The sequence below is a fragment of the Platalea leucorodia genome (genome assembly GCF_965183815.1).
Source record: "Platalea leucorodia genome assembly, chromosome: 4".
Taxonomy (NCBI): Eukaryota; Metazoa; Chordata; class Aves; order Pelecaniformes; family Threskiornithidae; genus Platalea; species Platalea leucorodia.
The window spans coordinates 5,764,956-5,781,343 of NC_138826.1; the positions used below are offsets into that span (position 1 = coordinate 5,764,956).

General features: G+C 39.6%; 1 protein-coding gene across 9 annotated transcripts in view; it reads right to left on the reverse strand.

Annotated features, from left to right (window-relative positions):
- The window catches only part of PLEKHA1 (pleckstrin homology domain containing A1), a 39,383-nt gene extending 23,240 nt beyond the window's left edge, over positions 1 to 16,143 (reverse strand). For 5 of the 9 annotated variants that reach the window (XR_014228058.1, XM_082310714.1, XM_082310709.1 and 2 more), the window contains exons 1-2: positions 15,968 to 16,143; positions 213 to 373 (exon numbers count right to left, since the gene is read on the reverse strand). Coding sequence is in view for 8 of the 9 variants with exons in the window: in XM_082310709.1 (XP_082166835.1) it covers positions 213 to 353 (141 nt within the window). In the remaining variant the exon portion in view is untranslated. Of the gene's footprint in view, positions 1 to 212; positions 374 to 10,075; positions 10,198 to 15,620; positions 15,731 to 15,967 lie in introns of those variants that run through there. The other 4 variants (XM_082310715.1, XM_082310710.1, XM_082310716.1 and 1 more) reach the window with 4 other exon arrangements.
- Between the last annotated feature and the right edge of the window lie 245 nt (positions 16,144 to 16,388).

The window sequence follows — 16,388 nt, forward strand, 5'->3', positions numbered from 1 at the left end:
ATTTAGCTGCAATTGGTAATGTTTTAAACAGAAATATGAATTCTATCTTTTCTGACACTGCTTTACAATGATTTCACTTATGTATCTCCCCACCACCAGCTTCCAGGTCCGTAAAGTAATATTAAACCCCATTTTTCTTAAGTCAATTTGTTAGGAATCTAAAAAAGTTTGAATTGATAGAAGCCAGATAACTATGGCCAAGAACATCTCACCTGTGGGTTATCCATGTACCATACCAGACTGTCTTCTCGTGTGTCCAGAATGAAGTACCGCCGCAGAAATTTCCCACTATTCTCATTTTCTTCAATATCTAGGAAACCACAAATGCGATTCTGACGATCCACATAAGGCATTTCTGACCCTGAACATCACACTGCAGAACAAAAAGCATAGAAGTTAAGCAAAGTTCCTCGTTACTAATTTTAAGACTGTTCTGTGCCTACCCATGACATTTTGAGCAGTTTCAACTAGTAGCTTAAAGAAGTTTCTACAGAAGAATAAGTGAAGCGTAGCCGTTTCCCCCCCACTACTACCACTGAATTTTTAGATAGGTCTTTCTTACTTCTTTGAAGCGTATACTTAGGATATCTAATACCCCAAGTGCAAAGATACAAGTGGTAAATAGCAGATGAGCATCAAGACTAGCTTTTACAAGATCACTAAAGAATAATTAAAGATTCTCCTTCACAACTTGCATGAAGTTGAGATAATGCTAGGTTTACGCTTCCTTCTTTGACATTGCCTTTCATGGTCAAGAGAGGATCTTTGTCAGCAGCTCTACCGTCCAATGTGATTTTTCATATTTTGCTTAAGTAAATTCAACAAAAAGGCTTTTAAAAACATTGTTCATATTTTCTTTTCTCCTACAAGGAGAACTTCATGTCTAACAATGTCTAAGAACAGACATCTTTTCATCCTTACGCATTAAATAGTCAAAATGAAGTTGTACGTGCAGAAACAGAGATGTGAACACACTTCTTAGTCCAAAACTGAAATCCTCAAAATCCATGTGGTACTCAGTTTGAGGGTGGTAGGCTTTTTTTTTTATTTTGTTTGGGTTTTTTTCTTCCTTTTTTTGTTTTGCTTTTAAAAAAATAAATAAATAAAGATCTGTACTGCTGACCACCTATTCCCATTTTGCCTGCTTCACCTTTTATGGCTCTGTCTTAGTGCAGGGTATTGCATCATTTTTTTTGCTTCCTTTTATTTTACGGGACAGTCATTTTACCTTAAGAGCCAGCCTTGTAAGACCAAAGATAAATTTGCGTACTCATCTAAAAATGGCAATAAACCAACATTTAAATATCATAAAAATCACATCAATGTCAGTGTTTCCCAGAGCAGGAAAGAAAGAATTCAGTCTTCTTTACATTTTGTTACAAAACTCAGAAATAGTACATATCCAATAATATTAACATGAGACATAGAAGGTTTAAGCACTTCACACTTTTCACACCATCTTCCAGCTTTCACTCTGTAATATGCAAGATTCTTTTTAATATTTCTTGAAATTGTTTTCCTTCGCTATTCCCTTGCTTAGAGTTATTTGATTTAAATATAGTTATATACACACACAATGAGGCAGACACCTGATAACTATCTGTAGCTAGCTATTGATACACCACAGTAAAACATGATATATGGTTAAGCACATTTTAAAGTGTTTTGGGGAATCAGATATACAGATAAGCATATATTTATTCTGGTGGATCAGATATACAGACCTGTAGATATATGCTTGTATTTACAGCTGTCCTTTTATATGACTAATTAGAATACTAGTCAAGTTTTGCTTCAACCACTTTGAGAAACAATTTTTAAAAACGCTATTATCATGATTTTGATACCATACTAGAATAATCTCTGGTAAACAGTTTTAAGTCATTTAACTCAGTCTGTAAAATAACTAACCTCTTTTGTGCTCAACACCAAACTAATCCTCTGGTGCGAACTCAAGTCTGCTAGATCAAGTTGGGCATCAGGGACCAGATCTAACAATCTCAGTTCAGCAGTATTTGCAAAAAGCTGAAGAGACTGCAGTATCATAGTCATGATGGACTATTAAAAATATTAGTGGTTTGGGTTTTTTTAGTATAAGCTATTAATTCTAAAGTTAAATGCATTTTTGTGTATAACAAAGTTAACGCACTTTTGTTTGAGATGCAAGACATTTTCTATGTAGCTACAAGGACATTAAATGTATATAAACCTCCCAATAAGCACTTGACTGATTTGTTTTTCTTTCCACCTCCAAAAGGTAAATGACTCTCCATATTTAAGGTATGCAATGATGGTTTAAATCTTCAAAGGCATAGGTTTGTTCTTCAATAAAGTAACAAAATTTACTAAGGTAATCTAAATTTTATTGGTATGTTCCTCAATTTAAATATCACAGGTCTAAGACAAGGTCTGTAACTGAGTTATAGTCCTAAGTAACAGCAAAAACAAACACTTGAGCACTCTTAAGACAGTGTCATAATCATAACAAACATCATCAGTAATTCACATGCCAGCTCTTGGGATCACTTTACACTGAAGTAGCATCTCACTATAAACACATCTGTAGCTAGGGACAAGCTTAAGGGTAGCTATCCTCTAAATTATACCTCTAAGCAGGCAGAACTTGGCATCACACGTTGTTTTCATTTAAATGAATTAAAAAATTTGTCATTTACCAGTATTGTCCTCAATTGTGCCAGGTGGTCCCTCAACAAAATACACAGCAGTTCCGGGACACAACTGCAGCTTAATATCAACAGTTTATGAAGCCCAGAAAAGCCTTGTGCCTAAAAAAAGCAAATATTGGTGGCTGGTTTCCTGTTTGAGCAGGCTTAAGCTGCCTTCTCTGCAGATGTGAAGAAAACGAAACAAGGAAAACTTGTTTTTGAAACAAGATACAAATTGATTAAGATTCCTTGAATAAAACCAACTGAATGTTAGAGCATCTATATTTCAATAAAATTTTATGAGAAGTGAAAGGAGGATACTCATAATGCTCCATTATCAGCATACGATTAGCTAAAGTTGAACTACTCCAATACTACCTTTTTCCCCCCAGGGCAAAAGACAAAATTCAGAAGCTTTGTCTTATTTGTCAATAAACCAATTTTCACAGGAAAAAAAAAAAAAACCTAAACTCATACAGATTCTCTATTTCAGATTACTACTAGCTAATTTCTAGCCTACAAAATAATACTACTTGCAGTTCCTTCGTCCTCTGATGAAAATACAGGATAACTATAATTAATTTAAAAACTTAAGGTGTATAACTGCTGTTTTCTTCAGACTAGTTCAAAATTCCTCACAGGATTACTGACATCTACCAGACAGATGCTCTTAAAGAACAAGAGAGAAAAAAACGCCTCTAACTTTATTATAAAAGTGAAATCAAACATGAAATCATGCAATTATTTTCCAGTTTTAGAAGTCTGCTTCCATCATATTACACCTTGGCAAGATTCCATTATAAATTAATACCAGTTCTATTCAGCATTCATTAACGAACCACAATTTGTAGTGCACACAAAAAAAAAATAAAATCAATTTGTGCCTTTCTTCTAGTTACTGAAGCAACTGAACGTACATGACAAAAGCACCACTACGACACCCTTCCTGGCAATGCTAGACTGACCAAAAAAGCAACAACGACAGAATTACTACATTACTTCTCAAGATTCATAAAAGGAATTGTAGAACTCCAACATTAATCCTTCCGAGTAGGAAATCTGGCTGGAAGACCACCAGCCTAACAATTCACCAGAACTTCAACTTAAAAGTGTCTTCAGAATATGGATCCTGTCTTATATAGATATGATTTATTTTTCATGAAATTATTATTTTGGGCAATTATAAAACAAAAAACTCCAAGTCTGTAGATTTTACAGCTCTTATTACATGCACACTTAATTATTTTCTGCAGCAGAATCCGCAGCACAGAACAGTGTAATAACTCTTCTGCCCACTTTTAGAATCAAATACTATAAAAAGATTACGAGTTCTTAGAGAGAAAAGCTGAAGGCATCAAGCCTATAACAGATTACATACAACTTCATTTTATTTTGCCTTCCCTGGCTGGAGGCAGGGGGGCAGGGGGGGAGGAGATAGGAGTCAACGACAGTGCTACTGCAGGGGAAAGAAAAAAAAAAAAAAAAAAAATATATATATATATATATATATATATATATATAATATCTCTGTGGCCCATTTCCTCTTGGTTCTTGCCATAATCCAGCAAAAGCTAAAGAATTTTTGAAAACCCATTTTGTGGTCTATATTGACTTTCATTTGTAAGAATTCAGAAAACCCTCGTCTCCTGAAAATTCCTTCTTGGAGGGTTGTGTTATAATCCAAACAGGAGGTCTTGCTTATTTTTGAAGTCTTACATCCCTCTTTCCAGTAGCGGTGTACTAATTTAAGCAGGTACATACCTCATCAGCCCAGCTTCTCTCAGATTTCCCCTCTCACCACTGTTTTCCTCTCGGGTGAGAGAGGAACCAACATTCCTCAACATTTATATCACAAACTGAAGGCTGCCTGGCCTCCTGGGCACTGCTATAAATAAAAATCACAGATCACCTTCTCCCAGTCCACAACTGTAAATGCATGACTGCACAACTAGAACCTGCAGAGGCACACAAGCATCTCGTTTTCACCATTTATAACACACTGCTTAAACTCTCCTACATGAATTTCTATTTTTAGTTTCACACCAGCACCTGCTCTTGAGTTCACCTCCTTTACAGTTTGGTTGCAGCCTCCACATCTTCAAGTACAAAGTCTATACGAGACTATTAAAGTGGCACGCAAAGTAATGTTTCTATGGCCCAGTCTCGCCTTTGACAGCTAATGCTTGATTTCCACACGCAGGCATAAACCACGGATGCTGGCTCACTAGATAAAGTGGAACTCCGTATGAATAAATGACCATGCAATAGGCTTTGTGCTATCCACATGAAAGCTTGACTAAGAAATACAGCAAGATGAGCACTGCTCCTTAATACCGTTCAGCTTTATTTTACATGTGTTTCCCCCAAGCTTTGTATATAATTTTATTATTATTTTTATTTGTTTAGAGTAACACTTCTACTTCCTGCTCTATTAGCATATGGACATTTTGAACTTTAGATTTAACTTACCACAGGACATAACTTTGGGGTTCTTTTTCTATTAGCTAAGAAGATTAAGAAACATACATTAATACTTACTCATCTCTATGAAATGATGAACAACATTCATGGCATCATTTTATATTTATCAAGTGTAGTTTTATGAGTCATACCCATCCCTCCTCCCCACTCCCCTTTTTAAGCTCTGCTGTTTAACCTAGCTCCATCGCCGCCAAGGGAAGGTAAGCAGTATCCCCAGCAACCTCCAGTCTTTCCCGCAGTTCCAGGAACAGCTTAATTGAATGCTCTTGGCTTTTGCCTAGGCAATTACTATCAGCTTCCTGCTGTAAATCAGCTACTCTCCAGTTGGTCATCTCTTTTACTGGCCATTTACTCCATTTACTGGCTCCCAAGGGTAAGGGATGAGTTCAGACTGTCCTGCTTAAACCTTGAAGAACACAGCAATGAAAGCTGTCCTTCTTGCATACATCCAGGACACCAAAGGCGGGGGGGGGAACCCCAACCCTGAGACAACCAGCTCAGAATGGCCTCTGAAAACAAGTCACATAAATCTTCCAGGACAGTTGTTCAATCTTCTTTATTTTCAACCCCTTGACAACCTTCCAGTAGAGGCAGAACACCATATAGATAATTTAAGCCGAAAGACGACATCTCTGCTCATCTTTCACAAACCAGTTAAAGCCACAATTTTTTAAGTACCCAAAACATGACAGAAAAACACTAATCCAGGAGCTGGAGAGATGACTTGGGTACGATTCTGACAACAACTGAAGATAATTTAGGATTGACTGTTTTAAAATGACATGCTGAACTTTTCTATTTCCCAAAGATCCTTCACTGATTCTTTTTTGTTCTGGAGGGCACAACAGACCTTGTATGCTTCTGTTAAACAGAGAAGACATGACTTTGATAAGCTAGAAGCATATGAAACTATTAGCAACATTTTAACTATATCTACAAACGAGAACGGGAAGTCTCCAGGGTATGCTGACCCCTAAATTTAGATTCCTTCTCTAAAGTGGCTAAGAAGAAGGAAAAACACAGCTGCAAAAGGCCAGCATTCACCTGGAAGAGAATTCCTAGGCATAAGAAGTCAATCTTCAAACTTAAAAAACCTGAAATAAGTACCAGTAGCACTGACAATATATCCCTCCCTCAGCATCTAATCCAACTTCCAACCAGGCCACAAAATAGAAGAATCACTATTTGCACTGATGAATCATCTAACAAAAACAGCAGTCTTATCTTGCACTGAAGTCTTGCTCAGTCATCACTTTGTCTTCAAAACACATCTGATCTGCTATTTTCTGGGAAGACTTGTTAAATCAGGGTAGAGCCAACTATTCCCTTCTTTCCAGCGTACCTCAGCAAGTCCAAACTATTCTATGATTCTAAGTCAAATGACGATAATTTTATTTCATACTACCTACTACTTAAATGCTACAGCATTAATCCTGGGTGCTTTCAACATCCACATATAACCAACGTTTATTAACGTATACATTTTACAACAGAAATGCATCAAATCATACAGTTTGATATACCTTCTTTCAGTACAGATTGAATCCAGTAAAACCTGCAACACTCCAAGACCCTTGGTACAATAATATGCCAATGAGAAACAGTTGGCTCAAACTGAAGCAAGACACAACTGAGATGAAGTTAACCACAAAAGATGCATGCAATTAATTAACACGGCCCACCGCAGTTAAGGTTTTTCACAGCCATTTCGGTCTGTTCTCCAACTCCAGGCACACTGCTCGCCAGAAAGCTGCAATCCTTCACCATGGGCACCGACATCAATCCACGCACAAGCTCTTCATCTTTAGGCTAAACTGCAGTAATGTTGCCTTTCTCTAGGTCAGAAGTTCAGTATGTTTTGGGGGAAGATTGGAGTTCTAAGGAAAATGTTCTCAAGTTACCTGAATCCACCATCTGCTGGCCTATTTCAAATACTGATCTACAAGTTCCACGCTGGAACAGGCTGGTACTTCCTCGAAAACTTTTGCAGGAATTTCTGCAAGTGATGTTCCATGCTCTTATTTTAACCCCTTTCCTCCATTTTAAGGTATTTGCAATAGCAGCCTAAAGCTTTGGGATACAATGAAATGAGGAAATGCACTGCACAGGATGCAAAATTCCTCTCTATCACTGATCTCTTAAGACAGCCAAAACAGAAAAACCTCACCGATTAATGGTTTTTGCCTAGCTAAAACAAGTATTTTAATTGTCCCTCTAAATGCACCAAGGTAACGCAGATAAAAGGAAGCTTCCTGTGCAATGAGGCCATTATAAACACACTCTTGAAATTTATCTTTTAATAACTTATGAGTGACGACTAGCCTAGAAAGCAATAAAGTAAAATAACAAAGTTAAAAGACAGTGAAGGAATATGTTCAATAACGCAGTTTTTACAACAGTCAGAAGTACAGTTTTCATCACTTCATATTAAGTCTAGGTAATACAAAGTTACTCAAAATGAGATATAACCAGAGAGATGAGTACAACAGAGGAAAATAAAATATAGTTACATTAATTTGCTTTGACTTATCTCATACAATCTCAAAAAAAGTTTTTAAAAGCTTACTAATTTCAGTTAGAGACTAGTTAAAATGCTTAATAATGCAGGTTCAGAGTTAATTATTATTTACAATTATTTTTAATGTAGTTATGGGCCTTTTCAAAATTTTAAATAAGTGCTATATGTAAAACTCCAAATATGACAAATTAGGTCCTTGTTCTTGAAAACGCTTACAGGCATTAGTCTATAGAAATTGTTCCATTCATGACAACTAAAGCAAATTAAAATTAAGCAGGGAATAAGCACATTCCGTATTAGGATTACTTATTATTACTAGTTACTCATTAGTAAAAAACCTGTTTAATTTCGATTACTAATAACTGTTTCATCTACGCCAACTGCTCTGAGAACTCAGATTCCACACGCTGCCAGCTATTTCAAATTCCACCCAAACTTGTCTTCAAATATGAAAGGGCAAGAGTGCCAAAAAGCATCCCAATGACTCTGAAGCACTAAGGCTATCTCCATCAAACTACAAATCCTGGTGAAGCTCATTTGACCTGAGGAATTTCAATAGAAAAAGGTGAGGCTGGTTAAAAAAAAAAAAAAAGTTTGCCATTTTTGAGCCAGTGTTGCCGATTTTCACTCTGAACCCTGGGTACAAGCTCACCAGCACAAACCTACACCTCCTTCCTGTGAAGTATGAAAAAAAAAAATAATCAGAAGGCCAGCTGGTTAGGAAGTTAACAAGTTGAAAATATCTTCTTCAGTTTTCACAGAGTACTCTTACATTGTTAAAGAAATAGCAGCATGTACATAAGTGCGTGTTAAATTAATTTTGAAAGTACTACTTAAAAAAAAAAATCATCTGCCTTAGTAGCACCAAAACGTTGTGCTGAAAACATTGGGTAGAAGCCAAACAGAGGGAAACTTAAAGAGCATTGCAGTAGTAAAAAGATTACCTTTTACATACAGATCCAAGGGCAAGTTCCAAATTTAAATGCATGAATATCACATTCAGGCTAATTCCACTAAACCGGACATTTAAGACACTCTAAAGCCAGCTCAGAGCAGCTGAATACCTGCAAACTGTGATTTCACATTTCATGTCTGCTAGTAGCACAGCATATTACAGGCCATCTGAACACAAGTTTAAGACAACATTTAATAATTTTATCTACAGTGAGCTCAGAACAAAGCAAGCAAGCATATTTTTTTAAACACTCATAACCAACTGTGGAGTCTAACGAGGACTGTAAATAACTGATTTTTCAGTTCATTTAAAGTATCAAATAATGAAAAGAATACTATTAGGTGAGTATTTGGTTTTACCTTTTTTAAAAATGTAAAAAGATTTAATGAAACAAAGGCACACAATGCAAGTCACTCATTATCAAATTTGATTTTATAGCACTAATTTAGCAAATTCAATGTAGAATAAAAAAATGCGATGGTTCATCTACATTAATACTTTGGGAAGGAAAAATTATTGCCATTGAGATTTCACCTCACTGTTATTTTAATACCGTGGGACTTCACAGTACCGACGACGTTCAGTTCATTGCATAAGCCACTGTGCGGGCCAAAATTCCCGGTACTGCAAGGACTAGATGTCTCCTCCAGAATCTAGCTTACTTCTCAGCCATGTTCGTACTGCACAAGGATTCACAGCGATTAGGACTAATCTCCAAGCTCTTCAGTAAGCGCAAGTTAGTGAAAGTTTTTTAGGAAGAATAAGGCTTCGTCTGTCTCCTGTAAGTGCACCAATACTCATTTACAGAACACGTGGCAGCTCCTGTTTACCGTGGTGGGAGAGGAAAATTAAGCTCCCACCAAACGGCAAGGTTTTCAGGTCACTACCTTCCCTCCCCTGCTTTTTTATACTTCTTAAATTCAGAAAATGAAATCCCACTCTAATATATTTATTAAAAGTCTCACCTGACACAGAGAGAAACCCCATAAAATAAAAGCTTATCTGCAACGATAGGTTTTGTAGCATAGTGCCAGCACGCTAACACTTCACTTGAAGCACACACTTCCCTGCAACTTCTCACACAACTCATTTCCAGCAGCCTTCCTCCTTGGAAGCAAGCCGTGAGCCCACGGAATTGTCCTCACATCAGCCCATGTCTGGTTGCTGACCTTCTTCCTTACCTTTCTTCTTATTTATGCAACGACACAAATACCAGTTTACTGCACAGCTGTTGTTCTGCACTGACACTGGGGTTTCTCAAAGCGTAAATTACGATGCAGATGGAGAATAACAATGCTCCACCTACAGAGTAATCCCAATACTACCAGGAAGTCATCAGGCTCCTGGCACTTTGCAGGATTCCTGCCTGACCTATACACAGCGAGACGGAAATACTCTAGAAGAATTGCAAGTCCTGTGTATGTGCAACAACATGCCTGGAAATCCTGAACTTACCATGAGTATGCAACAGACCGGTTTTCCACATACGGTACTGCAGCCTTCCCCCAAGAAGGGAACAAATGGATCTCCCAAAGAAATCCTGCTTCTCCACTCGAAAAAATCAGGGCACCAGCACAAATTAGGAAGACAGTATAAATAAATTACAGCACCTACAGTGAACTTGATTTAAGGAAACAAAAAAAAAAGGTCAATGAGGAAAAAAAAATATAATCAAATCCTGAAGTCCTGAATAAGCAGGAACAATTCTGAAGCAAGAACATCCTTTAAGCACTGCTACCTAACTTTGCAGCACTAGTGCGCATACGGGCACTGAGTCTACTAGCTATAGAAATAACTTGCCAGAAGAATTATTAGTACAGCCTAAGTTTCCCTTTGTTATTATAAGCCTCCCTAAAGAGTTAACCAATATATTTAACAACATCTTTTGAAATGCAGTTTTAAGAGGACTGCTCACTCTTCTAACAAACCCGACATGTAACTGTTCTAGCGCTTAACAGAACACTTAATTAAGTCACGAGTCTGAACAAGTTCAAACATTTTTCTTGGACATGGGATGTAAACGTGGTGGGTACCAAAGCACTCACGGAGAGCATACACATCCAAATAATTACTTATTAAACTAACGAATTAATCACTTGTCAGTATAGAGAGACTGTTCCTGGGAGTGTTGACTCTCAAAAATGAAAACGCATTTGCAAAGCTTGATAATTGCTGTCTAGTCTACATTTTCAGTTTATAGCAATGCCAATACCATCTTATATTTCCCACCAGAAGGATTTTAAATCCAAAATACTTTTAGCTCTATGAAGTTACTAAAGACACTGCTGTTTAGAGGTGGCTGCAAATTCTTTTCCCCCTCGGGGAGTGGGGAGGTAGAAAAGCTGATCTTTTCTCATCCTCTTTCACATGAAAAGACAATAAATCTGTCTGAATTTAAGAGATTCTGATTATTGTGCCAGCAGAACAAATGAACAAAATTGATAGCTAAAAACATTTGGATGTAATGATTAGCTAGAATTAAAAGCGTTTTCCAAAGAAGAGAACAGTCGATAAAGGAACAGAGGCAGCTTTGTTATTGTTCCTTGCGTGGCAGAATCATAATAGAAAAATTTTGCCTGGTTCATTCAAGTTTTTTAAGCATTGTTTTTATACTTTCTTAAACAAACAAAGCAATGCAGTGCTCCTTAAAGTTTTAAGTACTCGCTTTCTCTCTTTTTAACTGATCCGAGAGATTTCCAGTCAAAACTTCCCCCCGCCCGCGATTTTTCTGCTTTTACTCCTTCTGCCTGGAACTTACCCCGAGCGTTGAACTTGGGCAGTCTCTTAGACCTCTCCCTCCTAGCATAAGGGAGCTATATGCCCCATGTTACTACCACACCTGAACACATCAAAACCTGACCGATATATCCTTGTAACACTTCTGCGACGCAGACAGCTGCGACTCCTCTGCAGTTTCAGTATGAGAACAGAGGGACAGAGCAGCAGCTCGTCCCAGGCCACACAGGAAGCTTTTGGCAACGCAGTGAGCTGAACCTGTTTCCCAAGTCCCAGAGCAGCAACCTCACCATCGAACCACCTTTCTTCTACATAAAATACCTGAAACTATTCAGATTTTCAAGGCAAAGGCATATGTTCAAACCTGAAAACTGTTTAAACTGTTGAATGCCACGATGTCTACCAGACCTGCAACTCCCTCTTCGTGCAGATAACATCTGTTAAAAGTGGCTCATATAGTTCTGCACCAGAAAGCTTAATAAGTTCCTTCTCCAAGATTAAAGAAACACCTACACATTCTAGATGCTTCTGCAAGTCCCTGGAGGGAGAAAATGCTGCTTAGCGCTGAGACAATGAACCAAGCTTCCTTCCTCAACAGTAACAAAACCCTACTGCTTTACCTAGCACTAACAGGAAAGTGTTATTTATAAAATTGAGCCATATACAAACACATACCTAAATGTTTCTCAAAGTCTACAGCATGTGTCAAGACGACCTTAGACTTACAAATTTTCAAAGTCCTAATTTCAGAGATCAGTGTAAGAGCAGAAAAAATTTTGGAACAGCTCAGCCATAGCTCCCGTTCCAATTCATTTCAGCCATTCTGTGCATTAAAGTGTAACATCAAATCCTGAACTTGACCCATACTTGTTACTCTGACCTCTTCGGCCGGTAATTTTTTAAAAGCAGCTACGTTATTTCTATATGTCAGATAAGCTCACTAGAATTTTGATATTTATGTTTCTTATATAATTTTATAAAGCATTGAGAGCAACGCTTCTAGCCACGTCTTGTTGCATTTAGGCTCAAAACCAAAAGAATACACGTACTGACTGTTGTATTTCTTTTATCATTTGTTTCCTAGTGACATCTACAGCACTTGCTCCACTTTGTAAAAATGTTTTATGCTAAAGCCAGTTACCTAAATTCCCATATTTTGGCACTGAAGTAAGTTACTATTCTGTATTTTCATGCAATTATGCAACTGCACAAAGGTTTATTTGGCTCCAAACCCCATTAAGTATTTTCTAAGAATGCTTCTATTGTTCGTAATTATCACGAGGGGAAAAAAAAAAGCCCACACCATCTTGCAAGAAACATCCATGCTCTTGTATCACAAGCTGTTGTTTAGACAAACACTGAGGTACAGCTGGATACAAGAAAGTGCACACTCCTGCATGCAGGGAAACTTCCCAGTCACAACATGCACTGACTTCCCAATGCTGCTGGTTTGCTGCATTTTGACGGAAATATATTAACTATGATAACTGTCAGCTTAAATAACCAGGAACATTTAGTAATAAAGACATTGATGGAATTCTAAATCTACTAAAATAGATTAAGAATTTTGCAGGCCTGGCAGCTTGGGCTACGTCCAACACTACACTGGAGACTGTATTACAAGTAGGGATCTGTTCACATTTCAGTAATGTCCTCAAGTTCTTTCTAATCTGTCACAGGCAATAAAAACTGACTTTTGCACTTCCTCTCTTCTACATTAACACTCTGACATACAGTCAGCCTTTATAATTCCTGCTGATATAGCTTCCTTGTCTTCTGAAATAAGCTGCAGCTACCTGGAAAAACCAAGGCCTTTTCCTGCATTCAGGTCTTTTTCTCAAATACACACCTTCCTCATTCCCTGTGTGTGTGTGTGTGTCTTCTCTGTCACTCAGTTACTACTCCTGAGGAAGAATAAGTACAGGGGGAAAGGAGGAGAAGGAAAAGCATTAAGATGCTTCCTACTTTATTTGTACACTGGTTCTTATTTTGTCTATTCTCTAATTTATATGAAAGCACCTGCTCCTCTGAAACGTTTAAACATTGCAATATACCTGTCAGTGACCTACTGTGCATCTTTATTTCCACCCTTGAAATACATAGCTATACAATGGAACATAAGGCCAACTGTAGTCATAAAACACAGAAATAGCTTAAGAAAATAAATTTCATTTTTACAATTTACTAACTCGAAGTTAAATTTTCCACACTAACAGGATAAAATCACAATGTTTAATAACTGCAAAAAGAACACAAGGTAGTCACGCAAAGTTTTGCTTTTTATGCAAAGCTGTCTCCAGCAGTCTAGTATTCAGTGATATCCAGGATACACAAAAATCCCGTGTATTATCTCTTGAATTATCATGTTCTGCAGCATCAGTGCTTATTTATCGCTGAAGTAAAAGGCTCTCCTGCAAATATCAACAGGCTAAGAATCTCCCTCTACCATGAGAGATTTCAGCCCACTTTTAACACTTACTCATGTGACAAACAGGAAAACAGCACTTCCACACTTCTCTGCTTTACACAACTGACAGTTTTATGTATTGTTACTTGCATGACTCTCTCAAGTAAAAATAACAACCAGTAGCAGGAGGCAAGACTGCAGGGACCTAAAAGGCAAGGCCCCTCTGCCAAACCCACTGTTAAAACTTACTAGAACGCAGCGAGTGTCCTGTGAATTTATCCAACATGGAGCCTCATGGGAACAAGTGATAAAACTTAAAGAAGTCCTCCTATACATAATTGGATGTATAGACCTTCTCAAGGACTACCGAATTTGCTTTAAAGTTGCACCTCTAACTCAGTTGTGAAATAAACTGATACAAGATTTCATCATACTTCACAACTACTTTCAAATCAAAAGTATTAAAAAACCCCATCCTTAAAAGCGTATAGTAAATTCATTAAGACAGAGTAACTCATCGTAGAGCAACCAGGCAAAGTTGCCATGCACAGCTCCAACTCAGTAAAGATTGTGTTTGTGCTGCATCATAATGAACACAGCCCAAATATAAAAAGGAAGTGGACAAATCAAAGAGAAAAACAAACAAACAAACCCACCCAAACCCTGCTGGATTCAACAGTGAGAAGCTTTTCGTGGCACCTCATAGGCCCAAACTGTATGATCAAATATGGCTCTGTCTTCCAGTGTCATGTGTGGGACTGGGTAATGGGAAGAGAACAGAAAATGTATCTTTACAGACATCATGGCCTCTTTTAGTAAAGTAAGCAATTTGCCAGAAGGCAACAAAAAAGCTGATGCCATTCAGCTTAGTATATACAGGGAGGTCTAGTAGTCTCTTTAAAAGTACTATGCTTCTGTGAGAAGGTGAAGCATGGAGAGATCTAGCTCGTAAGAATCTTAAAAAAAAAAAAAAGTAATTCTCCCTCTAGGCTTTACTCAGATAAGCAACGCCAATTTGCTCATGCCGAATTCATACTGCTCAGCCTAACAAATTAATAACTGTTTCCTCACTTGAAGATGAACTGTTCTTTTTGCTTGTTTATAAACTAACATAGTACCTTGGGTTAGTGAAAATTAGATTTTTTTTTTTTTTTTAAAAAGGCCTCAAAACAGGACCTTGTTCCCCAAAGAGAAATTGTTGTCCTCTTGATGTTACTTTGCAAATGTTTTATGCAATAGTATAATGCCTTTTATGAAGGTTATGCATTAGTTACACCTAAGGGAACTGCACAATACACACAGTATTTAAGTCTGCCTCAAGTCAGTAGCATGTCAAATGCACATCTGGAATTTTACAGGTGCTAAAAACTGCGAGTATAACAATATTAGTTACAGTTTAACATTCATTTATAGTCAAGTTATCCATTTAAAGACACTTTGTTTCAGTAGGTAACCAGCTAGATGAACAACCAGCTAAATAAGACGACCAAGCGAGAACACAACGGGGAGGCGCAGGCTTAGCGTTGCTAGCCCAGGCGACAGCTTTCCAAAAGAGCCCTCTCCAGGGCTAGGGCCTTCGACAGCCACAAGCAGGCTGGACAGCAGGCGCTGGCTGCCCCAGCCGCGCTCAGCTCGCCCGGAGGCTGCAGCCGGAGATTTCAGCAGCAGGAGGGGGAGAGGCCCGGCTGGGCAGGCGGGGTGCCCCGGGAGCCCACACCCTCCCAGGCACCATCACTGCAGGGCTCTGCCCAGATAAGATCGCTCCTTCCCATCATGCTCAAAGACCGAAGTTGAGAAGAAGAGAAGAAGAAGAAAAAAAAAAAAAAAAAATTACGGGTAATGAGATCATCTTCTTACCTCTGGGGATGTGACAGAGCCTTGACTGCTTTACCAGGGCAATTATGGCACGGCCCCCGAGGTGAAAGACGGGGAGATCCCCCACGCCGCGGCGGCGGCTTCGAGGGAAAACGAAGAAAAAGGAGAGGGCGGAGGGAAGGGAAAGGCACGAAGCGGCTCCCACCGAGGAGCGACACAAAGGCAGAGGCGTCGAGGGAACCGGACGGTGCCCTGCCCGCTCAAACACCGGGCAAGCGCGGAAGGGAAACCATCAACCAGCCGCCTTCCCCGCCGGGCCGGGCCGGGCCGGGCCGCCTCAGCCCCCCCTGCCCCGCCTCAGCGCCCCCGCCCCGGGCCGCGGCACTTACTGGAGTCCAGGGCAGTGCGGGAGCCCCCGTGAGGAGAGCCGGGCCGCGCGGGGACCCGCCGCCTCCTGCCGCGCTCCCCTCCCGGCCCGGCCCGGCTCAGCTCGGCGCGGCGGGCGGCCCTTTCTCTTCCCGCCCCTTCTCCCTCCGAAGAAACTTCACCGCCGCCGCCACCGACCGCGGCGACACCGCCGAGGCCCCCGCCCCGCCCCGCCGCGCGCATGCGCCGCAGCCCCGCCTCCCGGGCGGCACCGCCGCCGCGGGTCCTTCTGGGATTTGTAGTTCTGCGCCGGGGGCCGCGGCGAGGCGCGGGGCCTGCGGCGCAAGGCCTGACGGGAGTTGTAGTTCCCCGGCGGCGGCCGCTGAGGCGGCACGGGGGAAAGCATCAGCTGCCAGCCGTGACACGAATACATCTGGCACCGCT